Source organism: Simochromis diagramma, unplaced genomic scaffold (genome assembly GCF_900408965.1).
Source record: "Simochromis diagramma unplaced genomic scaffold, fSimDia1.1 OVJJ01000571.1, whole genome shotgun sequence".
NCBI classification, from domain to species: domain Eukaryota; kingdom Metazoa; phylum Chordata; class Actinopteri; order Cichliformes; family Cichlidae; genus Simochromis; species Simochromis diagramma.
The window spans coordinates 3,793,276-3,817,986 of NW_024386885.1; the positions used below are offsets into that span (position 1 = coordinate 3,793,276).

Sequence of the window (24,711 nt, forward strand, 5' to 3'; positions counted from 1 at the left end):
GTCCAGATGTGCAGGCTGTGGTGCGGGTGCACAGTGTTCGGTGGAATCGGTGGGGAACTCAGTACATGAGCGGCTGTTAGCTGGGTGGAGGTGAGAGTGGAGGTGCTGCAGTAATGTGCATCTTAGGAATAATGTCCCAAATACACAGCTTCCACCTCCAGATGTGGATATTTTATTGCTGAACCAAAGAGGTTGTTTTTCGTGTCCAGCAGGGGGCGACTCCTGTGGTTTGGGAACAGTTCCCAGCTTCTTTGCTCGGTGACCTCAGTTGACCTGATGAGTTAGTGCTCTGTCGTAGTTTTCACGTCCCTTTTTAGAAAGTGAAAGGTCGCGGGTTTAATTCTAGGTGGAGACACGGATCCTCTTTGGGATTGGATGAGTAACGGTGGGACCTGTGGCGCCCCCTGGTGGTGAGGAAGCAGTGTTTGGGTCCATCTCCTGCATAGTGTCTGTGGTCCTGCGTAGAATTCAGGCACATTTAGTTTAAGTCTGACAATGGGCTTTTTTTTTTTATGGGGGGTTACCATGGTTACCGTGGGTGTGTGTAAACCACGCTCAAAGCAGCAAAGTTCTAAATATCAGAGCCCATCATCAGCGGTTTGAGAGCAGCTAGCTCGTTGGAGATGTTTCGTGTGAAGGAGCAGTTTTTATGTTAGGATGTGATTATTTCACATCACCTGTGGGCCGGCCCACTCAGGCTCAGGAGAGGTGAGCCCTGGTTGGTTGTTTTTGCTCGGTGTGAAGAAGCTGGCGCACGTTTCTGAGGTTTGACTGCAGCGGCTTGTCGTGGGGTCCTGAGAGTCTCGTCAGGCTTACTCTGCGTACTCGTCTGTGCTGTGTGCTTTGGCTCGACGGGTCGTTAATCCCTTCATCGTCTCTGATTGTTGGCGTTAATGTGGATCGTGCGGTTTGGCCCACGTTCATGTCCTTCTGTAAATATTGGGCCCCGCCTCTCTGACCATCCATCTGAGCTCGGCGGCACGTGTTTGGCGGCAGCGTGTTTTCAGTCTGAGCTCCACAGACCCACTTCCCTGCTGCTCTGCCCCAAAATGTAGGTCAGAGCAGGCTTTAGTCAGCGAGCGCGCGCCCGTGTACGCCGCACAGCGGTTCAGCTGAGGCCGGCCGCTCGTGCGAGCCTTAATCCGATGCGGAGGCCGCTGGTTTCCCAGATGTGGCGGCAGACGAGGACGTGACAGGATGTTGTCAGGCTCGTTTCAGGCCGCGGCACACAAGTGGCCGATGAAGAGTCTGCTTGGACTCAGTCGTGCAGTTTGATTGGAAACGTTAATTTTTGTGTTTCTGTTATGAGATGAAAAGAAAAACGATGAAACCTGAAATGCATTAATAATAAATTATTATTAATAAATTATTATTAATAAATTATTATTTCTGAGACGTGTTTGAGCAGCTTGGTCCTGTCTGTGGGCTGAGAGGGCCTCCTGGAACATTTGATGCATTTCTGGCAGACTCTGCTCCTCTGGCTAACCAGAGGGTGGGAGTGTGTGATGAAGAGGTGCTTTGACAGTCTCTTCCTCCTCCTCCTCAGCTCTGTGGAGCCGCACAGAGCTGCAGGACTGAGCTGACCTTCCGAATGAGCGGGAATAACAAGCAAAGGCATCGAGCTTTGTGCCACGTTCATTACAGAGTCTGAGGAAAGTGCTGAGAGTAAAGAGCTGCTGTGGTCCTGTCTCAGTGCACGACGACGACTCCTCTCTGAAGAGGAGGAGGAGGAGTCGTGATGTCCTGAATGTCCAGCAGCCTCTGTGGTGCTGACGTTGACCAGCATGCAGCAGTGTGAGCAGCGATGATCGTTCAGTTTGAGTTTATTCATAACGCACGTTTTTACATTTGAACATTTAACGTGTGTGTGTGTGTGTGTGTGTGGTGATGTCATCAGCCTGCTTTTACATCCTCGGGGCGATGGAGTGGGACAAATATGAAAGTTGTTGCTAGGAAACCAGGGGGTCTAATTTGGATGTAAATATATCAGATGGTGGACGCGTGGACCTCGTGACACGCTCAGCACGGTTGTTTCCATGGTAACAGGTGTGCGTGCACTTGTTGGATCATGTGTTGACTTTGAAGGGAAGCTGGTTTCATTCAGAGTTCAACCTCTCAGCACCTGTGTTTTTGCCTCAGAGTAATCTGATTACATCGGAATAAGGATGGTTGCAGTTGGTATCCTTCGTCGTCCCGCACACGCTCAGTTGAGGCGGCTCATTAAAGATGGACCAGATCTGCTCTGTGACCTGCTGATAATTAGACTTTGGGCTCTGCAGAGGGCACATGCAGGAACTTTGACCGTCAGCGCTGTACTCTGATTACTTCAGAGTGAAGACGACTGTTGGTGGATTTTTACAGCTCGGCCCGAAGCCTCCGCTCCTCCCACACATCCCTTTTATTCCTGCTCCTGAGCTTCATCCCTGCGCTGCTTCTCTGACTGTTCTTCATAAACAGACAGCCCTGCTGAGGGCTCACGAGACTCGCAGATAATGAGGCTGACGTGACGCTCGACTGTGAGCTTCTCCAGTTTACAGCGTCGCAGCGTTTCAGACACTCAAATTGAATTCGGGGTGCAGAAAGTGCATTTGTTCGCTGCGTGTTCGCAGCGGATTCTCGTGACTCAGCAGGGCTTGTCGCTGTGCTCGGTGTCTGTGATGTGCATGCTAACCGTGTGGTTTCTCTCTCAGTCTGGGCTCAGCAGCTCTGCATGCCTGCCCGGCACACTCCAGGTACAAACCCCTCACCGCAGCACTCGCACAGGTCACCACACACGAGCCACATGAAACAGCAAAGTCCTCAGGAATGTCTGCAGGATGGATGCATCAGCGTCTCAGGACTTTTCTCCTGTTGCTATAGAAAAAAACTTATGCTGGTTATATACTGCACTGTTTAAACTAAGGAGAGGCTAAACACACTGTGTGTGTGTGTGTGTGTGTGTGTGCCCGTGTGTGTGTGTGTGTGTGTGTGCGTGTGTGTGTGCGCCCTTCGGGGACTTTGTACAGTTTGAGTTCATCCTCGTTTGGTCATATTCCTGTGATTGTGTAAAGCGCTTTACAAATACAGGCCATTTACAGCCGACTAGCCTCACTCTGAAGCAACGGCATTACTCTGAAATGATTAATAAAGTAAAACAGCACCAGGCTACAAAGTTCTTACAGCTCAGAGAAAAAAATCAAGTCTCTCTTAATAATTTATATATTTTTATTTTTATTGAAAGGCAAAGATTCAGACGGCCTTTCTTGTGTGAACCCTCCGACTCTGTGACCTCGGCGTTAGATCGAGGTCGTGATTGGTCGGCAGGCGATGGTTTGTGGAGGTGGCACAGTTCCACCTGAGGTTACCTGTAGCATAAACATCTGTGTGTCAGTGAAGCAGATGTGCCTGCACACAGCGATTAAACCTTCTGCTCCGCCAACGCTGAAAAACAGGAGCTGTGTTTGTCACGTGGGAGGTGTGCTCGCCTCCGCTATGAGGCGGAGCTGAAACGACTCGCCGAGAGGCCGGAGTCTGAGATTGAACGCTGGATCTGTTCTGGTGACGGTCCAGCTGACTTCAGCGATGCCCTGCTCAGAGGCTGCCACCAGGGGGCAGCATCTTTAAGGAAATGCTGTCCTCAGGGCCTGTCAGCGCAGACCTGACAGGCTTTCAAAGTTTGACGTGTGAGAGATCCAGATGTTCAGATGAGCCGCTACAGAAAACACCTGTCGGCTGATCGCTCTCACTGAATAGTGGTGAGGCGTCGGGCATCTCGCCCGTGACGGCTTCCAGCATCTCGCACAGAAGCTTCATCTGCAGTCAGAGAGGGAAGGAGAGCGAGCGCGCTGAGAGCAGACGAGTGTCGATCGCTCTAATTGCTTTGGTCTCGTAATGCAGCCCTTAATGCACGTCCACACACACACACACACACACACACACACACACACACACACACACACACACACACACACACACTCTCCCATGATGCATTGGTTTCAGCAGCAGGGCGTGTGTGTTTCTGTGTGTGTGATTGTCGTCAGCCTGCTGTGTGTGTAACTTGAGTGCAAGCCGTGTTTGTGCGTCCGTGTGTGTGGACACCATGCTGAATGTCGCACCCGCCGCCCGCACACTAAGAGGTCGTCGCTCTCTTGCAGTGGATAAAAACAACAAGCCGCGGGAGGCGCCGGGGAAAACGCCATCGCACACCGGCAGCAGCTCGCAGACGGCAGCATCCACCGGAGGAAACAACCAGAACCTGCAGCTGCCTCCGCCCGACCTGGTACGTGTGACACGAGCAGCGGCGTCAGGGTTGCTTCTGTTTGATGCTTCAGCAGCTGAGACGACTCCTCGTCCTCTCGCACGATGAGGGACGGAGACGTTTGACTCTAGAACCAGTGAACGTGTTGTTAGCGTGTTGTTAGCGTGTTTGTAATCTCACTGTTTTCCTCCCGTTTGTGTAGATACCAGATGACGTGAATGCTAACGCACCAGTGGCACCAGTTCCTCCAGTGCCTGCCACTAACGCCACCAACGCTGCCACGTCAGGAACCGCCGGACCCTCGACTCTCGGTTTGAAAGCGAGAACCGGGCCACGATCCGGCCCCAGAGCCGGGTCTCGCCTTCAGGGCGCGTCCAGAGCTGGCAGCCATGGAGGCGCGGTGGCGGCGGACGGGACGAACGCCATCAAACAGAACCAGAGCAAAGAGCAGGCAGAGAAGAAGAACCAGGCCATCGCTCAGCTGAGGAAGCTGCTCGTGCAAGGGAACAAAAGAGTGGAGGCTCTGGCTACAGTCATCCAGCATCTCTTCACGGAGGTACAGTCACACCTGCATTTACACAGCAGTGACGCCACCTGCTGGTCGGTTTAGACCTCAACAAACCCACATGCATCAGTTATGAAGCAGTTTATCCCCCGCACAGCGTAGCAGAGGGCGACGTGGTCCTCACAGACCACTGTGTTTGAGACTGACTCACTGCTGCCTCTGCTGGACGCTGCAGGAACTGCTGTGGTTTCTTTATGACACTGCATGCTCACAGTTGGAGAGCGCTGCCCCTCGTCAGGCTTCTGGAGGCACTCAGAACAAAGGGGGCTTTAGAAGGACTTGTTTCCTGTCACATGTTACTGGTGGTGATGTCGTCTGTGAAAGTCTGAAGAGCTGATGGCGTCTTTTAAATGTGCGCACTCTTTGATTTGTTAACTGCAGCACAGCTGAAGCGAGGCTGTGATTTTGTTATGAGGCGTCAGATTCTCTTCGAGCTCTTCAAAGGCACCACAGGAATATTTGCATGCAGGTGTCACACAGGTAACGGACTCGTTGGCGTGTAGAAAAACGGCTCTTTGAGAAGCGAAGCTGCACATAAGCGTTTCAGGTCAGGAGGGGGCTTTAGCGCCTCGTGTGATGGGGGCGGGTCCTGCTGCGTGGATGTGTTTGCACATGTGAGCGCAGCGTGGCTTCACGAGGTGAACGGCCCATCCCGTCCCTCGCCTCGGGCAGAGCAGAGCAGGGCGTCACAGCCTGTAATTACAGCGTCGCTCAGCAGCGAGCGGTGACGTCGCCCTGCTGATATTTAAGGTGCTGCTGGAGATACTCGCAGAGGAGGAGGAGGGGGCGGAGCAATGGCTGTTTTTAGAAGGAGGCAGCAGGGAGAGACTCGCCACGCCCGGCTGTCATTAAGAACAGCACATGATGCAATGGAAAGATCCTGCTCACACGCTCCTGCTGATGGACGTGTGTGTGTGTGTGTGTGTGTGTGTGTGTGTGTGTGGTAAGTGCAGTGCTTGCTTCCTCTGGCAGTCTGAGGTATGGAGTGGATGCTGAACTTCCTTCAGTCCCGATCACACCGCGCACGTCCAAGCATGCAAACCCCCTCAGAGGACTCAGAGTCGGCGTGTCAGCCAATAAAAATATAATCATGACTGAATGATTCCAGTTTGAGATGCGTGCAGCAGTGATGTCACTGACCCATGATCGCAGACGCGCTGAAGGCGGTTATTAAACATTTCAGTGTTGTCTCTGAGTCTCGGCGAGCCTCGTCTCCTGCCGCTCGGCGCTCACAGGTGACGTCGCTGTCCAACGTTGGCTTCACAGCACCTTAAAAATCGAAACAGGAGAAACGATCATTTCTTCCTGTTTCCGTTCAGTAGTAAAATAATGAGCCGTCGTCCCGTTTCAGCTGTCCTGTCATCCACACACAGCAGCCACGCCCACGCCTTTTAACCATTACTTCCTGGTACGCTTTGATGTTGGTGGATGCTGATGCACGAATTGAGGAAAACGTGAAACTTTTACATAAACGGTGCAAATGTCTGTGTTCGTGTTACAAAGTCTTCACCCTGAAGGATTCTGTGAGTGTCTGCGAGGATGAAGGCTGCTGATTGGCTCAGACCAGCTCCAGGATGCGTCCGTCAGAGTCCAGGATGTGGACGGTGTGTTCAGTAAACACTGTGTGTTTGCAGACGGCCGAGCGCAGCCTACAGAGGCCTTCATGTCTCTGCTCGCTGTCGTGACTCTTTGTGTTGAACCTTTGTTGTTCTCTGTGCGGCCGTGTTGTGTTCGGGGGCCGAGCACTAATGCCGTTAATTAGACACCCGGGGGGTCGAGAGGCGCTCGTAGCTCTGCTTGTTTTCCTCGCCTGTACATTTTCTAACTTGACTGTACTGTTGCACTGATCTGAGAGCTCGGCCTGATGAAGCACAGCTGTCCTAAAGTTTCAAGCTGAAGCTATTGTTGGCCTGGAGTGTCTGCGGAGCGAGCGGCTCATAAAACCTGTTATCAGCAGTAAAACCTGCACACGAACGAGAGCGCGCTTACATAACCCCGTCAGATTTTTGTGTTGGAGCATAAACTCCTCCGGGCTCCTGTCTGCCTGGGATATTGATTAGATGGGAGGCCTGCTGGGAGGTGCTGGTGAAAGGGGGAGTCATGGGTGGAGGAGGGGGAGGAGCAGGAATGCAGCAGCTGCAGCTGAAGCCCTGAAGCTGTGTGATTTGTGTTTGTTATCTGCAGCATGAATGCCGGCACTATCTTATCTGCCTGCACACTTGAAAGGTGACTGCTGAATATAAACAGAGCACTTAACGCCAAGCCCCCCCCCCCCCACGCCGCGGGTGGAGACGGAGCCGTTTGAGCTGCACTGGAAAAGCGTGTGTGTGAAAGCACGCCATCCACGGTTACTGACGGTAAACAAAACTAGACTCCAGACTAAAGCCGTGGGGGCGGAGTCTAACCAACTCTGTTAGAAGCTTCTTTTGCGTCGCTGCTGTTTGACAGATTTTTATTGTGTTTTTATTTTAAAATGTCAACATATTAGTTTTTAAAACCCTCGTTCGGTCACATGGTGCGATGGGCTTTTATTGTGACGCCAGGAGGAACCGTCTGTGTGTGGACGGTTTGTGGGGTCTGATCTAAAAGACACAGACTGTATATAAAAGATGTCATGGCCGTCACACGGGCGTCTCTATGACACCGGATCAGACTGAGGCTACAAACTTCAGTCACAGGCTTAAAGCACAGAGGAGTCGCCCCCTGCTGGCAGTGCAGGTCTAAGGCATTTTCACGTTGCCATCTTTTTATACAGTCTGTGATAAACCTCCCGAGCGTAAGTGTTTTGGTCTTTGTGCACCGAGAGTGCGTTTCATGTCGGCTGCTGTAGAAACCAGAATCGGTTTTATAGCCACTGAAACTGGACTAATTAAAGTCTTTCTTTAGAGCTTCGTGGTTTTTAAAATATGTCCCAGCTCTGCGGGAAACTCCCAGATAAATGTAACGTAAAGTTTATACGGAGGAAAAATGTGAAGCTGAAGACAAAGAGAGGCGTGATTTAAACGCCGATGCTCCGGTCCGGTGAGTTAACGACTGATAGAGCAGGAGAGAAAGGCAGATAAGATTAAAGATATGAAAAGAGGAGGGCGGTGCAGAAATAACTCGCATTCCTCCATCAGACGGGAGGAGGAGAAACAGATGGAGGGGGGAGGAGGTCTGTGGTGGACAGGTAGAGTGTGGGAGGAGCAGAGGGGGAGGGCAGAGAGTTTCCTCTGTAGTAGTTTGTGACAGAGGGAGAGGAAGGACGCCGGACGGAGAGCAGCGTGGCAGCTTTGTATGAGGGCGTCTGTGGTTACTGAGAGATGGGGGCGGCGGAGAGCAGAGCCCACGGCGAGCTCAGCAGAGCCCACACCAAACCGGACAGGATCCCCTCTCATCGCCGCAAGAAGAAACGCAAGGTGTGTGTTTGTTTCCACAGCTCGTCGCTGCGCTGTGTCAGAGCCGGGGTTGGAAACCGAGCGGGTCGCCTCATCTTCCACATTCTTTGTGCGCTCGAGTCGTCCGCTGCTTTCAGCCGGATCGTTTAGAAACGTGACCGACGTCTGAGTTTGTTGCTGTTGCTCGCCTGCTTTCGTTGCCTCTGTTTCTTCACGTCGCTGACACGCATGCAGCAGATGGTCTTTATGCTGCGTGTGTTTACAGGCAGCAGCACAGCTGCAGACGTCCTGCTGCTGCTCCAACCCTCACACTGCTCCATCAGGAGTGTGTGTGTGTGTGTGTGTGTGTGTGTGTGTGTGTGTGTGTGTGTGCGTGCGTGTGTGCAGCAGTGTTGTGAGACTTCAGGCCGTCTTTAACTTTGATTTCTTTGGACAAAAATGATCAGTGAGTGTGGAAGAAAACTATGGTGGCAGCAGGAACAGCCTGAGCCGTCGACAGGAAAACAAAAGAGAATTCCTGAGCCGCTCCTTCCATTCACGTCTTTATTAAGAGAGAAATATTTGTTGAGTTAAATCACAGTTGCATCCAAAACACGAACCATAAAAACGACTCGTGCCGCGAGCCTGGCGTCCGACCGCGCCTCACGCTGCTGTGCAGGTGTTTGGTAACTGTTTCCTCATGAGGTGATGCTGGAGGCGCTCTGCGCTTTGGCGATAAGGCAGCCCGCGGGCGTCCTTCATGTGTGACAACCGTCTGTATTTTAATATTTGTTGTGGGTCGCCTCAGCACACGCTCACAGTGAATGACATCCTGCCCATCTGAGCCCAGCTGCTCTTCGGTGAAGGTGTTTGTGAGCAGGGCTGCACTAGGTCAGCCTGACTCTGCATTAGCACAGCTGAGTGTTTCCTGTCTGACGGTCTGGCTCAGCTTTCGTTAGATTTAAACAGTTATGAACTCACAGCTTCGCCGTGCCACAGGAGCTCATGTCAGTCTTCTTCTCTCTGCAGCGTGAGGAGACCCTGAAGCAGAAGAAGGAGCTGTCGCAGGAGCTGGCCAACCTCCGGGACGAGCTGGGTAAGAACGTCCGGCCTTCTCACGCCGCCTTTTTGTTTGTCCTTCTCCCTCTGTCCCATCCATTTGCATACAACGCACACTCGTACGAATCTTATCAAGGACGGGACAACTGCCATTCAAAGCGGCGCTGTAACGCCGGTGCAGCTGCTGCTTGTTCTTAGGAAGAAAAGAGACGCTTCCACGCAGGCTGTAACCTGTCGGCACGTCCGTCAGGTGCTCGGTGCACCTGTGCTCTCAGGAGGCGTTCTCCATGGATCCACCAGGTCTCAGACAGGAGCGGTGGCGAGCTCGTAGGAGTCACGAGTGTAACTGATACAAAGAAGTTTCAGACCTGCAAGAGTTTAATGGATTAAATGGCACCTCCACTGAACTGTGTGTTTGTTTATATATCTTTGTGGGGACCGACAGCAATTATAGGGACTACATCCAGGTCCCCGCAAGGTCGAAGGTTTTAGTGTCAGGTTACAGTTAGGGTTATGGTCAGGGAAAGCAGTATGTCAATTAGATGTCCCCACAGAGATATAAAAACACAGTGTGTGTGTGTGTGTGTGTGTGTGTGTGTGTGTGTGTGTGTGGACTGGTTCCTGTACTGCACGATGTGACGTGTCAGTTTGTGTTTTTGGAGGCCACCGTCATGGCGGTCGATTATTGCGTTAGAAGGTGTATTACACTAATACTGTTTAGTATTGATTAGATATAGATTTGTAAAGTTTGATGCCGCGTCTGTAAGGAGGACTCGTGGAGTATCTGTTGTTAAGCTCATGGCCGCCTCGTTCCTCTTAATGTATCATCTGTGAATTGGCAGCGAGGACACGCCTCCACGCGGTTCCCGTTTAAGAGTCGCACAAATATTCAGGTCACTGGAAATAACATCAGTGTGTCCTAAATACTGATACTGCTGCGTGTGCCTGAGAGTGGATCAGGAACACCCGGATAGCTTAGCATGACACACACACACACACACACACACACACACACACACGTCAGGTATTCATATCCTGTGAGGACATCTAATCGACATGTTTTCCTTAACCATAACTGTAACCTGACACTAAAACCACATTTAAAATGCCTAAAAACCTTGCGGGGACCTGGATTTTCACCCCCTACAAGTACAGTAACCTTCCCATGGTCCCCACAAAGCTATGAATACGTGTTTATGTTCACACAGCAGAATGAAGGACATTAAAATAGGCACAAGTGTAATTGAAGAATATATATCACAACTATTTCAGTTCACACACATGCTCAGAGTACACTTGGCTTCCATGTTTATATATACACACACTCAGATGGACATACCAGAGCGCCACACACACTCACACACACACACACCTTCACTTTCTCTCCACTGTCCCTCGATCCCTAACCCACTGAATGCGCTCTTTTCTTTTGACCTTCGGCTCGTCTCTGAGGAATGCCAGTAATGTATAGACCCCTGCTGTCAAAGCACACAGACACACACACACACACTCACAGACACACACACACTCACACACACACACACACACACACACACACACCCCTCATCAAACCGAGCAGGAACAACACGTCTCTGTCTCTGAGGAGTGTTTGCCGCGTCCTCTCCCACACATGCTCACCATGACGTGTCAGAAGCAGGAAGTCTCTTCCTGTCAGATTTAAAAGAGCGGTTCACACGGTCGTCTCACAGATAAATGCGATGGTGTGTCGTCTGCATAGCTGTGAGACTGCACAGTGTCTCTCCCGGAGCGGCTCGGGTTTGTGAAGCAAACGCTGCCTTACGCGTTTCCTCGTTTCCTTGTTTGGAATCCTTTTTCCTGGTTCCTTCAGGTCATCTCGTAGCTTTGTGTTTCACGCGTCCTCGTACGAGGAGACCAAAGTGAGATGATGTCACGTTTATGCTGCCACCTGCTGACTCTCACACTCGGGGTTTGTGTGCTCGATGGAGGCGTGTGCGTGCGTCCGTCCCGTGTGTGCGCCGCCGTCAGCTGTCGCAGGCTTTGTTTCCTTCGACGGAGCGACAGACGCTCCATTCAGAGGGAACGCCAACTGCTCCAGCTGCAGCCAGCTGTTCACACTCGCTGCTGTCATCGCCGAGGCTGCTCAGCGTGCAGAGAGCTCTCGCTTTTATTAAAATGTTTCAGGTTGGCGTGGAATCAAACTGGCGTGTGTGGTGGCGGGCGGAGGCTGGAGGCGTGCGTGAGCCTGCGAGGGTTGAGATGAGTCGCCAGGAGTGATTCCCGCCGCATACTTGCGCGCTGACATGCAGATGTTTGGCGTTTCCGTCTCTCTGAATAATTAAAGTGGAATGTGGCCGAAGGCTGACGCACGCGGGCGCGTCTTTCGTTACTCGCTGAAGAATCGCCGCCCCAGGCGTGTCGGCGCTGACGTGACGTGATGGATGCTCTGGCGTGATTCATGGGTAAAATAGTCAGAGCAGGATCCACATCTGGCCACAAACAGCTGGTTCCAAACCATTTCATTGCTTCCTTTTCAGCAGACGCTGACCCCGGATCAGTTTCGTCTCTCGTTAAGAAAACGTTTTTAGTTTCTTTCAGATTTTTCTGCAGAAAACCAAAATTTAAACAAAGTTGTTTCCTGCTGCTCTGCTTTCTCCTGCACAGTCGCGTCGTCGCAGTGCTGCGAGCGTCTGCAGAAGGAGAAGCAGGAGGCGCGCGTCGGCTTCGAGGAAGCGCTGACGAGGTTGCGGGAGCAGCACCGGGAGGAGCTGGCACAGCTGGAGGAAAGGTAGGACCGACGCTCTCCTCACGTCCAGGAGCCTTCTCCTCCTGCACGCCGTTCAGACTGACCCTGTTTCACGCTCCTCTCTGCGACAGGCTGACCAGTTTTTACCAAACGGAGTGGGACAAGGTCCACCAGACGTACCAGGAGGAGGCGGACAAATGTCGCGTCCTGATGGAGAAGCAGGTCTGAGCACAAACGCACGAGCAGACGCTCAACCAGCTTTTATTGTGAAAGGATCACGGCGTATGGAGACGATGCTCGTCACGTACGCGGCGTGACCTTTAATAGGTCACCGATTTACTGCTGCGGTTGGGCCGAGACACGGCACACACCTTCCTCGTGCTGCGCTCTGATTGGCTCGTAGGAGCGCCATGTGACTCCCTGAGCTCTGAACCTGAGCTCGCTCCCTGATTGGATCCAGCGACACAAAAAACGTCCAGCAGTGCTCTCGTCTCCGTGCTGCAGACGCTCAGATTGAAGAATCACTCACACCTGATGGAGGAGGAGCATAAAGGAGGCAGGGAGGGGTGGTGACGGCGTGAGGAGAAAGTGTAGGAAAGAAAGCAAAGGAGGAAGGAAGGAGTGCAAATGACAGGAAGCAGCAGGAGGAGGAGATGTGGGAGGGGCCAGAGATTCAAATGAAAACATGTAAACAAACAAACACATTTGTAAACAGCGACGTCTCTGAAACTCTGATTTCTTTCTTAGTTCTGGATGTTTTTAATCTTTTTTATTTTCACTGCATGATCTGAGAAATGTTGGAGTTTTGATCAGCGCCGCCTCTGACGTCCTGGTTACTTCCTGCAGGTGGAGGAGCTGAGGAGCCGACAGGAAGTGGAGAGGAAGAAACAGGAAGTGAGTCACAGCCAGAAGATGGAGTCTCTGAAACAGCAGTACGAGGCCTCAATAGAAGGTGTGTGTGCAGGACACAGACACACACAGACACACACAGACACACACACACACACACACACACAGACACACACACAGACACGCACACACACACACACACACACACAGACACACACACACACACAGACACGCACACACAGACACTCACAGACACACACACACAGACACACACACACACACACACACAGACACACACACACACACACAGACACAGACACACATCACACTCACAGACCACCCCCACACAACACCAGCACAGACACACACACAGCGCACACAGCCCGACCCACACACACTCACAGACACACACACCTCCAGACACAACACACACACAACACACACACACTCAAAGCACACAACACAGACACACAAACACGCCGACCACCACACACAGACACCACACAGACCCTCAACAGAAACACCACACAGACACGCAGCACAGACAACGACCCTCACAGACGACACTCCACGCACCACACAGCACTCACATACGCACTCACACGAACCCACAGACCTCAAGACACACGTCACACACACACACAGACACAACACACGCACACAACTACACAGACAACAACACACACAGCAGACCAACACACACACACACGCACACACACTCAGCGACCACCACACCACACCCACACACACACACACACACACACACACACACACACACTCAGTCCTCTTTGTCGCTCTGATTTCTTTCTCCCGGCTCAGAGATGAAGACCATCCATCGCTCCGACCTGGACGCTGTGGAAAAATCCCTGCAGGACACCGAAGCTTCTCTCTCTGTAAGAATCACTTTACTGCCATCATCATATTTCCATCACTCTGTGACATCAGATGAACCTTCATCAGTCCCACACGTGGGAAATTAGTTTGGTTACAGCAGCAAAACATAAGAAAAACAATAGAATAAAATAGAATAACATACTGTGCAATATAGAATAGAACAGAATAGAACAGAATAGAGTACTATATTGCATCAGTAATATTCGTGATATTGCTCATAAACATGAGAATGAGGTGATGTGTCTGCTCAGCGCGGGGCCAGCGTGGCCGTCAGGGCGTTTGAATCGGTGACTCTGCAGCGCTGCGTTCGTGCTGAGGCTCGCACACGTTTTCCCTCCAGGTGCTTCCAGATGTTTGTGTGTGGAGGAGAGCCGAGGATTTATCTGTGCTGCCGGCTCAGACGCTCAGGCCAACACAAACCTGAGCTCGGTCTGCAGACGTGTTCCTGATGAATCTGTAGTTTAGCTGCCGCTGAGCTCAGCGTGAACTCTAACGCCGCCGCCTCTGTTTCCCCCTCAGGAAAAACTCTCCGAGCTCACGGCGGAGAAGGAGGACCTGAGCGAGAAGCTGCGAGCCGAGGAGGAGAGGAGGAAGAGGATACTCACCGACAAGAATCTGGTAACGATGGTTCAGCCGTCCTCCTTTAATCTCCCTCTGAACTCCTCCTAGCAGCACTCGTGAAGCCCGCTGCTGACCTTGACTGCCCCCTGCTGGTGTGGAAGAGCAGTGACTAACTCATACTAAAGGGACAGGAAATGTGTGCTTGTTGTGCTGCTGTAATGCTGCTTAAAGCGCCGAGGGTTCCTGCGCTCACCTGCTGTGTCTGTGCTGTTTGTGCAGAAGGACTCGCACACCGTGTACCTGGAGAAGGAGCTGGAGAGTCTGAAGGTGGTGCTGGAGATCAAGAACAACCAGCTGCATCAGAAGGAGAAGAAGCTGATGGAGATGGACAAACTGGTGGGTGCAGATCTGTTTCCGTCTCAGCAGATCTAAGAATTCCTTATCTAGCAGCATCGGCAGCCTCCCGGGAATCTCCCGTGCTTTGTGACTCTGAAGCTTTGGAAACAGTTGTGTTTGTCTGGTGTTACTGCCGGAGCGTCTGCACACAGCGAGCATCGCACAGCGAGGAGCGAGTGCGTCAGTCGGACGGATTAGCTGCTTTTAAACATTTTCATCTACCTGAGCCGAGCCTGATGATTGGATGAAAAAAAACGGTGTGTGTGTGTGTGTGTGTGTGTGTGTGTGTGTGTGTCACAGGTGGAGACGAATGTGAAGCTGGAGGAGTGTCTGAAGAAGGTGCAGCAGGAGAACGAGGACTACAAGGCCAGGATGGACAAACACGCCGCGCTGTCAAAGTACGTACTCCAAGGGGGCTCATCCCCATCCGATCGTTCAGCTACCTCCTGGTTTCCTCCTGGCTTTCAGATAAATGTTAAAAGGCCTGTCGCAGGGACCGCCGGCGCCTCTCGTTCTCGCTGCACGAGTCGTGATGATGAGGGTTTATCTGCTGCTGTTCTTTGACTCATAATGTGAAGAACGAGACGTTCTAGCAGAGACGAACATGTTTCTGCTCCGTAAATACAAAAGAAAGCAGATTTCAGGCAACGAGGAGCGCGAGAATGTTGATTACTTAAAGCCTCGGAGCACATACAGACTCGACAGCTGAGAACTTTGATTGTTGTTATTGTGACACGTGTGAATAAGAAAGTGAAAAACACTTAAAAATCAACTTTGTATTTGCAGTGAGTGAAAACATCAGACGTGTGGCTTCAACAGCGTTCAGAGTAAAATCCCGCCACAGCAGCACGAACGACGGCGCCTTTTAAACGTCCCGCGTGCGCCTGTCGTGATCAGAACCCATCAGCCTCTCAGCGGGCGCGTGGAAGCTGTAAACGAGCGGCTCCCCTTTCGATAAATCCTTGCCCGTCTCACGGCTCTCTGTCTCCCCCTGCAGGCAGCTGTCCAGCGAGCAGGCCATACTGCAGCAGACGCTGCAGAAGGAGTCAAAGGTCAACAAGCGGCTGTCCATGGAGAACGAGGAGCTGCTGTGGAAGCTGCACAACGGCGACCTGCTGGCGAGCCCCCGCCGCCTCTCGCCCACCTCCCCCTTCAGCTCGCCGCGGAACTCCGCCTCCTTCGCCACAGCTGCGCCGTTATCGCCCAGATAACCCCCCGCCCCCCCTGCGCTCCCCCCTCCCGAGTCGGAGCGGCGCCGCTGGACATGAAGCCATCGCAGACTTGTACATTTTTAAATAAATATCTTATTTTGAAAAGACGCTGCGGCGGCACCGACGCACTTAAACCAGATCGCGGCCCCGGGCTGAGCTCGCCGCCTCAGAGCGCCCGGTCCTCCTGGGAGCGTTTTTCCTCCTCTGAAGAAACCAGCAGGCACGCCTCAGGGTCTGTACATAGCTCCTCCTCCCTGACCGCTGCTCCGCTCGCCTCCTCGGGGGGAAACCTTGGATTTGTGGATGTTTGTGGAAACGCTCCCCCTCCAAAGAGCGAAGCTCAATCAGCGTTCCGATGGGACGGAGACACGCCTCCCACAGACCTCTGTCCTGTCACGACCTCGACCTTAACCTGCTTTGTGGAATGTAATCACCCGTGGACGTTCGACGTAGGGGGCCGGCCTCAGAGCCAAATATGCAGACCTCCCCTCGCGCCCTGAAATCACCCGGTGCCCAATCAGATGTCTGCCCTGCCGTGCCCCTCCCTCACTGACACACTGGCCTGTTTCACTGTTTCTGTTGTTTGTCCTGAAAAACCTCAGATTTACCCAGAATGCCTCAGTGTACAATGTTCTTTTTGTTGTTTTGAACAGAATAAATGCGACATGACATCATACGAAGGCGCTCTGACTTTATTTCACAGCATCAAAGTGACCTCTGCTTCACGGAGCGCCTCGGGCCGCCGCCGGGACCACGTCAGGACCGCCTGGCAGGTAAACGTCCGCTGGAGGCGGCGCTTCGAGGTCGGACGCTCGTATCATCATGACGACAGACTTGATGGAGTAGGCCCAGCCGTGCCACGTGTACCACACCACGCCGTCGCGCGTCATGGCTTCGAACGGCCCGTCGTAGTAGTGACCGTTCAGGTTACCTGCGTTACACCTGTGAGGGGGAAGTCACAGAACAGTCAGCTGACACGATCGGCCAATAGCAGCTGCTTTAATCGCACTCTGCTCCAATTAAAGGGACAGTCCACCCAAAATCAAGGGAGCGTTTTCACGTCTATCCTGATATTTCAGCTGCAGAGACGAAAAGTTTCATGATCGAAGCACCGAAAACGAGCCGTGAGAAGCTCAGCAGCATGAACCCTGCTGGGTTTAATTTTAAGGGATAAAAGTTCAGGTTTTTCTATTAAAACTTTATTGATTGATTCTCTACTCCGAGTTTAAAAAGACCTGAACTCTGATTATAAATCGGAGCAGCTGCAGAAAAGTTTGGGAACGGCTGCGTTAGGGAGCATAAGGAGGCAGAAATCAAACGAGCTGATTATTAAGCTTTGGTTTAAAGGACGGTGAACTTTAACTAATCTTTATTTATAAAGCACTAAAAGCAGCAGCCACTGAACAAACGCTTCAAAGCTCTTTGTGCAAAGAGCTTAAAACAGACACACAAAGATCTTCATCTCCACAGTTCCCATGAAATTGATTTTATGAGTTGAACACAAAACTGCAGAAATGAAAGACGAACACAGAAACGCTGCAGCTGGAATTTGAATCTGAATGTCTGAGGCTGAATCACGTTTATCAGTAAGATGTCAGTTTCCCGGGGTCACGGTGTTGGCGAGTGATGCTTGGCCCCGTCGCTCTGTCTCGTGTGGAGGACCGACTCTACAGCTCAGAGTTTTGGTGTACTGTCCCTTTAAGCCTGCAGTAAACGCGTCGCCGTGTGCGTCTCACCTGCTGAACCACCAGCCCGACTTGCTGTGTCTGACGCACTGAACGTCGGCGTCGATGCAGTTCGGCCGGTCGTAGGTGCTGAACTTCACCCCGTCTGCGCATGGACTGCCCGGTCCCGCCCCGTGGGCGTCGTCCAGAGCGTCGCCAGCGTTCCCAGTGAACTCGCCCAGATGTAACTGGTACTGGTCCTTCAGGTGAACACGGGAGTGAAAGCAGAGTGATCAGGCTCACACCTGCAGCGTGACCTTCAGCGAGGACACTTGGAGCCATTTACAGCCGGACCCTGTTTGACGCGAACCTCACAGGTCCGTGACGGCGAGGAAGACCACGCGCTGAAACTGCGAGTGCTGCAGGAGCTCACAGTTACAAATCTGATGCTCAGACTCATCGCAGCCAGTTCGTTCAGCACCAGCTGATTAATCAGACACCTTACACACACTTACAAAGAAACGTGCAGTCAGCAGAGTGACCCGGGTTATTGTTCTGCAGCTACGTTTAACGACGCCCCTTCAACGCATCATTTTCACAGCCTTTGAAGGCCTGAGGCCACACCTGGGTTCAGGTTTAACGTCAGGGTCAGGTGTGCGGCCTCCTAAAACAGCAGCAAACGGCTCGTCTTACTTTCTCCTCTCGTGGTGACCGGAGCGTCGCGTCATCGCGCCGACACTCCGGAATATTCTGCAGCTCCTCCCCCTGCTGTTAGTTTATCTGTGTTTATCCTCAGCAGTGCAGGAACACTGAGAGGGAGAGGACCGCCGATGGGAACAGAGACCGGCGGTGACCTTGATGCTGCTGCTGGGGACCGTAGTCTAAATAAGACCGAGTGTTATGAGAAACCGATAGGAGGTCAAAGGTCAGGGAGAGGCTGTAAAGTGTTCTTAGCGTCAGATTGAATTTAAAGCTGAGACGTTCCCGCGGTTACTTGAGTTTCACCTGTTCGCCGTCCACCTTGAAGCTCTTGTACTCGGCGAAGCGCTCGTTCCCCTCAAAGTCCTCCATGTTGATGCGCAGGTCATAGTTCCCTAAAACACAGAAAGCATCAGACACGCACGCACACACAGAGACACACACACAGAGACACGCACACGCACACGCACACGCACACACGCACGCACACAGACACGCACGCACACAGACACGCACACACACAGAGACACACACACAGAGACACACACACAGAGACAGACACACACAGAGACACACACACACACACACACACACAGAGAGACACACACACACACACACACACACACACACACACACAGGTAGACGCACACACAGACAGAGACACACAGAGGTAGACGCACCTTGTGATGTCAGATGGTGCAGGGGTTCATTGCCCAACCAGAACTCTCCAGCAGGAGAGAAGAGGTCTCCGAATCCATGCTTGTACTCCACCCACGCTCTGCACACACACACACACACACACACGATGACACATTTGTTTGCACTGTTCACGTGTTCACGTGTGTAAAGGTGACACACCTGTCGAAGCTCTCTTTGCCGTCTCTCCTCCTCTGGAAGACGGTCCACCCTCCTCCGTGGTTCATGTCGCAGTACACGCTCAGTGCCGTGGGAGCGCCGTCCGGGCGAATCACGTACAGCCCGCTGGCCACGTTTCCATCCTCAAACACCTCAGAGCAGTCTATACACACACACACACACACACACACACACACACACACACACACACACACACACACACACACACACACACACACACACACACACACACAGATAAGAAAAAGATCCGGTTCGATCCCAGGAGGAGACCTCGTCCTCCATAAAGCTTCACCTGTCTGACATGAGTCTAATAAAATAACCATTCCCGTGTTTCTCTGATCTTGTGGCGCTCTGTGTAGACATGGTTTGTTTCTTAGATAAAGGAAAGCTTCCGGTGCTGACGATGTAGGGTTTGACCCACACACGGTGGATGCAGCCGTACCTCTGTAGAGGTCGTCGAGGCCCAGGTACGAGTTGGGGATCTGCTGCAGCTGCTGCGCCTGGCTGCTGTGGAGCTCCTGGATGTAGCGGTGCTGCTCACTGATCACGTTCATCAAGCCCTGGATCTCCGCTTCCAGCCGGCTCACCCTCGCCTCACACGGCACCGGCGCCTGGACAGGAGGATAAAAACGCTCTCCTCTGGGACTCGGCAGTAACGAAGAAAGTATGAGAGCATCATTGCTGTCCTCATCAGTGTTTCTGTGATCTACTCTCAATCCTGACTGAAGCTCGTCACAGCAAACACTCCCATGATTCATGAGACTGTTTCAAGGACTTTAAAAATGAAATCATTTAAGTTTCTGCCAATGAAACTCCTGCAGAACTGCCAATGCTTTGATATTAATATATACAGATGCAGTTTGAAATAAATCCTTATTTATGATGCTGAAATCGTGTGAAGCTGCGAATCTAAACGATATAAAAGCCAAGATTAAAGAATCATCTTATACACACTGATGCCTCACCTGCAGCGTGGACGTAAAGGTCAAAGGTTATTGGGATTACTTTTAGTAAAGGTACTTTTTGTAATCGCCTCATGCAGATTTGAATGAAAACGTTCACCAGCAGGGGGCAGTGTTACAGTGAACGCGTGCTGTTTAACGTTGATTCAACACGCTTTGTTTTTATTGTAAATGTGTTGTTAAATACTGAAGTTACACTGACTCACTGCTCCCTCGTGTGGAACAAAATGGTATTACATGCACGTCCAGCTCAGCTCTGAACTCTAATGCAGATCTTTTCAACAGAATATGGAGATATTTGGGCAGAATGTACGTGGTGCGTGCTTCTTAGTTTAAAGGAAGTTAGCAGACGTACTTTGAGTTACTCAGCACTGCATCAATAAATCACAACGCAAAATTAGAGCTGAAGCTTGAACAGATGAGGAGTTATCAAAGTGTGGTTTAAAAGGTCAATAAACCAAAATAAAACTGAAATATGATCATTACTGTTTATTTCTAATGTTTGTATTTTACTCTGTCACAATAAAGTAAACATTCAGTTTTTATTCTGTTTCTGTCATTTGTTAGTTTGGTTGATGGAAATAAAAATCCTGAGACTGAAGTCCAGAAAAATGAAATAATACCAGTGAGATGAATTTCTTGTTCTGTACAGTAAAAATGAAATCTGAATCTAAACCACGTTCAACACCAAGGTTCTCATTTTTCAATAAGTCATCGGAGAAGCACAAACAGTGTCCCTGTGGACAGAGCTCAGTCTGCGCTTCCACTGGAACAAAGCGACGGCTGCATTTTTCACCTCTCTGTCATCAGCTGTGTGAGGACCCAAATCTCAGAGATACTTCAAGCAGGAAGTACAGAGTGCACGAGGAGAAATATGTCACACGGACGCTCCGGTTTCTTACCGCCACAGAGGAAGCCAGGTGAAGCAGAAAGGCCACGGACGTCCTCAGCGTGACCATCATCGGCACTCTCATGGACTCGCTGCCCGACCCTCCTCCGATTAGCCTCTCCGCCTCCTCTGACTTGTCAGCCCTGTCAGGAAGGCTGGTGTTGGGCCATCGCTGCACAGCCGTGGGGGAGCCTCCATCTAGTGGCTGCAGTGACTGAGCCAGCAACACCGACCACTGTACACAACAAAGATAATGACGTGATCACCAGTGAATGGGTCAGGAGAGACATTAATAAATGCTAAAATAAAACCATTTCTATACACTTATTTTTATCTACTTCTCTGTATGTTAATACAAAGAGCAAATCTGACTATCAGAACTGATATGGCATGTATTTTTAAGTAGTTATTAAGTTTTATTCAGCAGCAAACAAACACAAATGTTGTATAATGTGCATGGGTACACATGTTTTATTACTGGCATTAAATTTAACTCAATTAATCATTAAGTGCATTTAAAGTAAACATTATTTTAATTTTCAGCTAATTCCCTCTATTTGTGTCATTGTTTACTGTTCCGCACAACGTAACACCGTTAGCTAGTTATATTAGTTACTTATATTACAGTTATATTAGTAAAAGTAAGTAAGTAAGTAAAATTTTATTTATATAGCACACTTCTAGATAGACATCACAAAGTGCTTTACAGATATAACAGATTAAAAGGCAAAAAACAAACAAAGTTAACAAAAAGCAATTTTAAAAAGATAAGTTTTTAGCTGTTTTTTAAAAGTAATCAATGAATCAACGGATCGTAGGTCCTGAGGAAGGGAGTTCCAAAGTCGAGCGGCCACAGTAGCAAAAGCTCTATCACCCCTAGTTTTCAGTCTCGTATACTGAATGACAAGTAGGCCCTGACTACTCGACCTCAGAGACCTACTAGGGGCATAGGGCTGCAAAAGTTCAATATTACAGCATATTCAATACATATAAAAAAACAAAAAAAAAAAACAAAACAAAACGTGCGACTCCGGTGGGACTCGAACCCACAACCTTTGAATCACTCCTCAAGTGCTTGACTAGAAGTCCAATGCGCTATCCATTGCGCCACGGAGCCACCTGTTGCACAGGCTGCAATGACAGCTTTTTAAGATCCTCTTTCCACACGCGGCCCTAGCAACACGGCTAATCTGCTAATACTGCGCCCGTGTCCGCTACACAAACAATAATGCTATAAAATAGCACTTTAATGCTAACGTTAGCTTAGCACCGCTGCTAGCTGCTGTCAGCCGGCCCGCTTCTCCTCCGCCCTCTCTTCGTTAGCTCACACGTTAGCTCAGGCTCTGTCCTCAAAGACAACTACTCCTCCGACACTGATCATATTTGCTTCAGCAGTCATGACGTCAGACTGCTTCGCTTGTTTCAGCAGAAACAACGTCGATATCCGTGTGTTTGGGAGAGCAAACGTCAATGTCCTAGCTCAGTTCAGTGAAGAACACTACGTAAATTGCGTGCAACTGTGTCATTTAAACACTTTATAAACAGAATGAGTCGTGTCTTGAGTTGCAATTTGAGGGTTCATTCTGTGATTTTAGCAGCGGAGTTTTTATTGTGAAATTCTTAAAAACCGGAAGTGATGTATGCGTTTCGAAAAACTAGAAATGGCTGAGAGAACATGCAGGACCAAAATCAAATATGTCTGATATATCGTGACGTGAAACGCGAGGTGAACAGAGAACATCTCCTGTGTTACTTTTACCTGCAGCAATATGCCAGTGTTCTAACGGACTACCCAGGTTTTTGAGGAACCCGTGAAAGAACCCTGCCAGAGCCCGGATAGCTCAGTCGGTAGAGCATCAGACTTTTAATCTGAGGGTCCAGGGTTCAAGTCCCTGTTCGGGCGTCGATTTTTTTTCGCCCCTTTAGTTAAAGAACCTGCTCAAAGTGAGCCCACATATTCTTTGCATTACTGCAGTGACTCAAATATAGATTTTATGTTTTCATTGTAGGAGTAAATGTTAAACGCCTATGACAAGACCTCCCACCCACTCCATGATGTGCTGCCCAGTCACAGGAGCACACTGAGATAATGCACCACTGAACGATACAGAAAATCATCCCTCCCTGTACAACTCAATCTAATACACAGCAGACAGTGCAGCGGTTACACCCTTTTGCAGATGCTCTACTGTGAAAATATCAAAGTGTTACAGGTTACAGTCAATCATATATATTTAATCTCTGTAATAATCCAGAATTGCAGAGCTATTTTTCGTATTTTGTAAACTTTGTAATAAATGGGTTTTTTTTATGTAGTTCAGTCTGTTACTGATCTTATTGTCTTGGAGTGACTGTGACCTCATCATTTCCTAAGGGATTAATAAAGTATTCTGATTGGGATAAATTTACAACAGAAACATGTTTGGCTGCTGTGGACAGAGTCCAGACACACACAGAGCTGTTGATCGGCTGCTCAGTCAGCCTTTGCTTCAACCTTGAGTGAAGCTGAAGCACACTGGGCCCATGCCCCCTTTTCGGGCTGTGCCAAGGCCCGGCCACCAGATGCTTGCTTTCGGGCACCCTCCCCGGGCCTGGCTCCGCGGGCAGGGTAAAGTGTTCCCTCGGTGATATTCTCGTAACGGTCTTCTGAATCGCTCTTTGTCTGGTCCCTCACCCAGGACCAATTTGCCATGGGAGACCCTACCAGGGGGCAAAAGCCTCCAGGCAACAGCCCCTGGGATCCCTGGGACACACAAACCCCTCCACCATGATAAGGTAGCGATTCACATTTTGTTAGCCACGCTGAGATGCTGGGGGGGATGATCTCGTACGTGGTTGTCATAGTTTCTGTCATAATCGCCAGCAGAGCCTCTGTCAGTTACTTTTTATTTGTATCTGTTTTTTAGGGTGTCCCACATGGGTCCCATCTGGGACCAGCTCTCCTTTGTCAGGTACATAATTAAATGACACATTTCTGTAAGCATGATAATTCAGTTTTATTAATACAGCACAAGCCGTATCAGTGAACATATTCAGATTCTTGAAAAGATAGTGGCCACACAACTCCACTTATACTTAACTAATGATAATCTGTATGAACAGTTCCAGTCTGGTTTTCTTTCCTCCCATAGCACTGAAACCGCACTAATAAAAATAACCAATGATACTTCTCAGCCCTTTCCTCTGCTTGCAGGCGTGCCCCAGGGATCTGTCCTGGGGCCCCTTCTTTTCATTAACTACCTTCTTCCGTTTGCACACATTGTTTGTAAATACAATATTCAGTTTCACTGTTATGCTGATGACACCCAGCTTTATCTGTCCACTAAACCTGATTCTGCTCTCCCCCGTCCTCTCTCACCCTCTGATTAGCTGAACTAAATTCATGGTTCTCTTCCAATTTTCTCAAACTCAATAGTAACAAATCTGAGCTCCTCCTGGTCGGCCATGAACAAACACTATCCACAACTAATAGCTTTTCCCCATGAGTGAAAAGTCTGGGTGTCATGCGCGATGGTACTCTATCTTTTAACCCACACATCAATAACATCTCTTGGTCTGCATATTTCCAACTCCGCAACATTAATCGTCTCCGTCCTTTTCTCTCCCCACATGCCGCGGCCATTCTTGTTCTTAGCCTGGCCACTTTCCGGATCGATTACTGCAACTCTCTTCTTTTTGGTCTTAGTCAAAAATCTATCCATCAGCTTCAACGTGTCCAGAACTCTGCTGCTCGTATCATCACCAGGACTCCTTCTATGCACCACATCA

The 24,711-nt window shown here is 50.3% G+C and overlaps 2 protein-coding genes and 2 non-coding genes across 10 annotated transcripts in view; 2 read left to right on the forward strand and 2 right to left on the reverse strand.

Moving 5' to 3' along the window:
* Positions 1–16,527, forward strand: part of LOC120734654 (microtubule-associated tumor suppressor 1 homolog) — a 55,450-nt gene extending 38,923 nt beyond the window's left edge. For all 5 annotated transcript variants that reach the window (XM_040033584.1, XM_040033588.1, XM_040033589.1 and 2 more), the window contains 11 exons: positions 4,134–4,258; positions 4,440–4,793; positions 9,188–9,254; positions 11,861–11,984; positions 12,074–12,164; positions 12,789–12,894; positions 13,611–13,684; positions 14,205–14,303; positions 14,526–14,642; positions 14,943–15,040; positions 15,640–16,527. In XM_040033584.1, coding sequence (XP_039889518.1) covers positions 4,134–4,258; positions 4,440–4,793; positions 9,188–9,254; positions 11,861–11,984; positions 12,074–12,164; positions 12,789–12,894; positions 13,611–13,684; positions 14,205–14,303; positions 14,526–14,642; positions 14,943–15,040; positions 15,640–15,853 — 1,469 coding nt within the window. In that variant the 3' untranslated portion in view covers positions 15,854–16,527. The remainder of the gene's footprint in view (positions 1–4,133; positions 4,259–4,439; positions 4,794–9,187; positions 9,255–11,860; positions 11,985–12,073; positions 12,165–12,788; positions 12,895–13,610; positions 13,685–14,204; positions 14,304–14,525; positions 14,643–14,942; positions 15,041–15,639) is intronic.
* Positions 16,528–16,549: 22 nt separating this feature from the next.
* LOC120734660 (fibrinogen-like protein 1) lies at positions 16,550–22,301 on the reverse strand. Of its 3 annotated transcripts, none has more exons than XM_040033598.1 (7): positions 22,201–22,301; positions 19,535–21,178; positions 19,075–19,234; positions 18,897–18,994; positions 18,523–18,611; positions 17,590–17,777; positions 16,550–16,795 (listed from the first exon to the last, which is right to left on the reverse strand). In XM_040033598.1, the coding sequence occupies exons 2-7, from the start codon at positions 19,848–19,850 to the stop codon at positions 16,576–16,578; spliced, it is 1,071 nt and encodes a 356-aa protein (XP_039889532.1). In that variant the 5' UTR covers positions 19,851–21,178; positions 22,201–22,301; the 3' UTR covers positions 16,550–16,575. The 3 variants fall into 3 exon arrangements, with proteins under 3 accessions (XP_039889532.1, XP_039889534.1, XP_039889531.1); XM_040033600.1 differs by lacking the exon at positions 22,201–22,301 and having other exon boundaries at positions 19,535–19,703; positions 20,957–21,572; XM_040033597.1 differs by lacking the exon at positions 22,201–22,301 and having other exon boundaries at positions 19,535–21,572.
* trnar-ucu lies at positions 21,969–22,060 on the reverse strand. Its single transcript is given in 2 exon segments — positions 21,969–22,004; positions 22,024–22,060. It is a non-coding gene; the product is annotated as a tRNA-Arg (tRNA).
* Positions 22,302–22,773: 472 nt separating the features above from the next.
* On the forward strand, positions 22,774–22,846 carry trnak-uuu. The gene has a single exon. It is a non-coding gene; the product is annotated as a tRNA-Lys (tRNA).
* Positions 22,847–24,711: the final 1,865 nt, after the last annotated feature.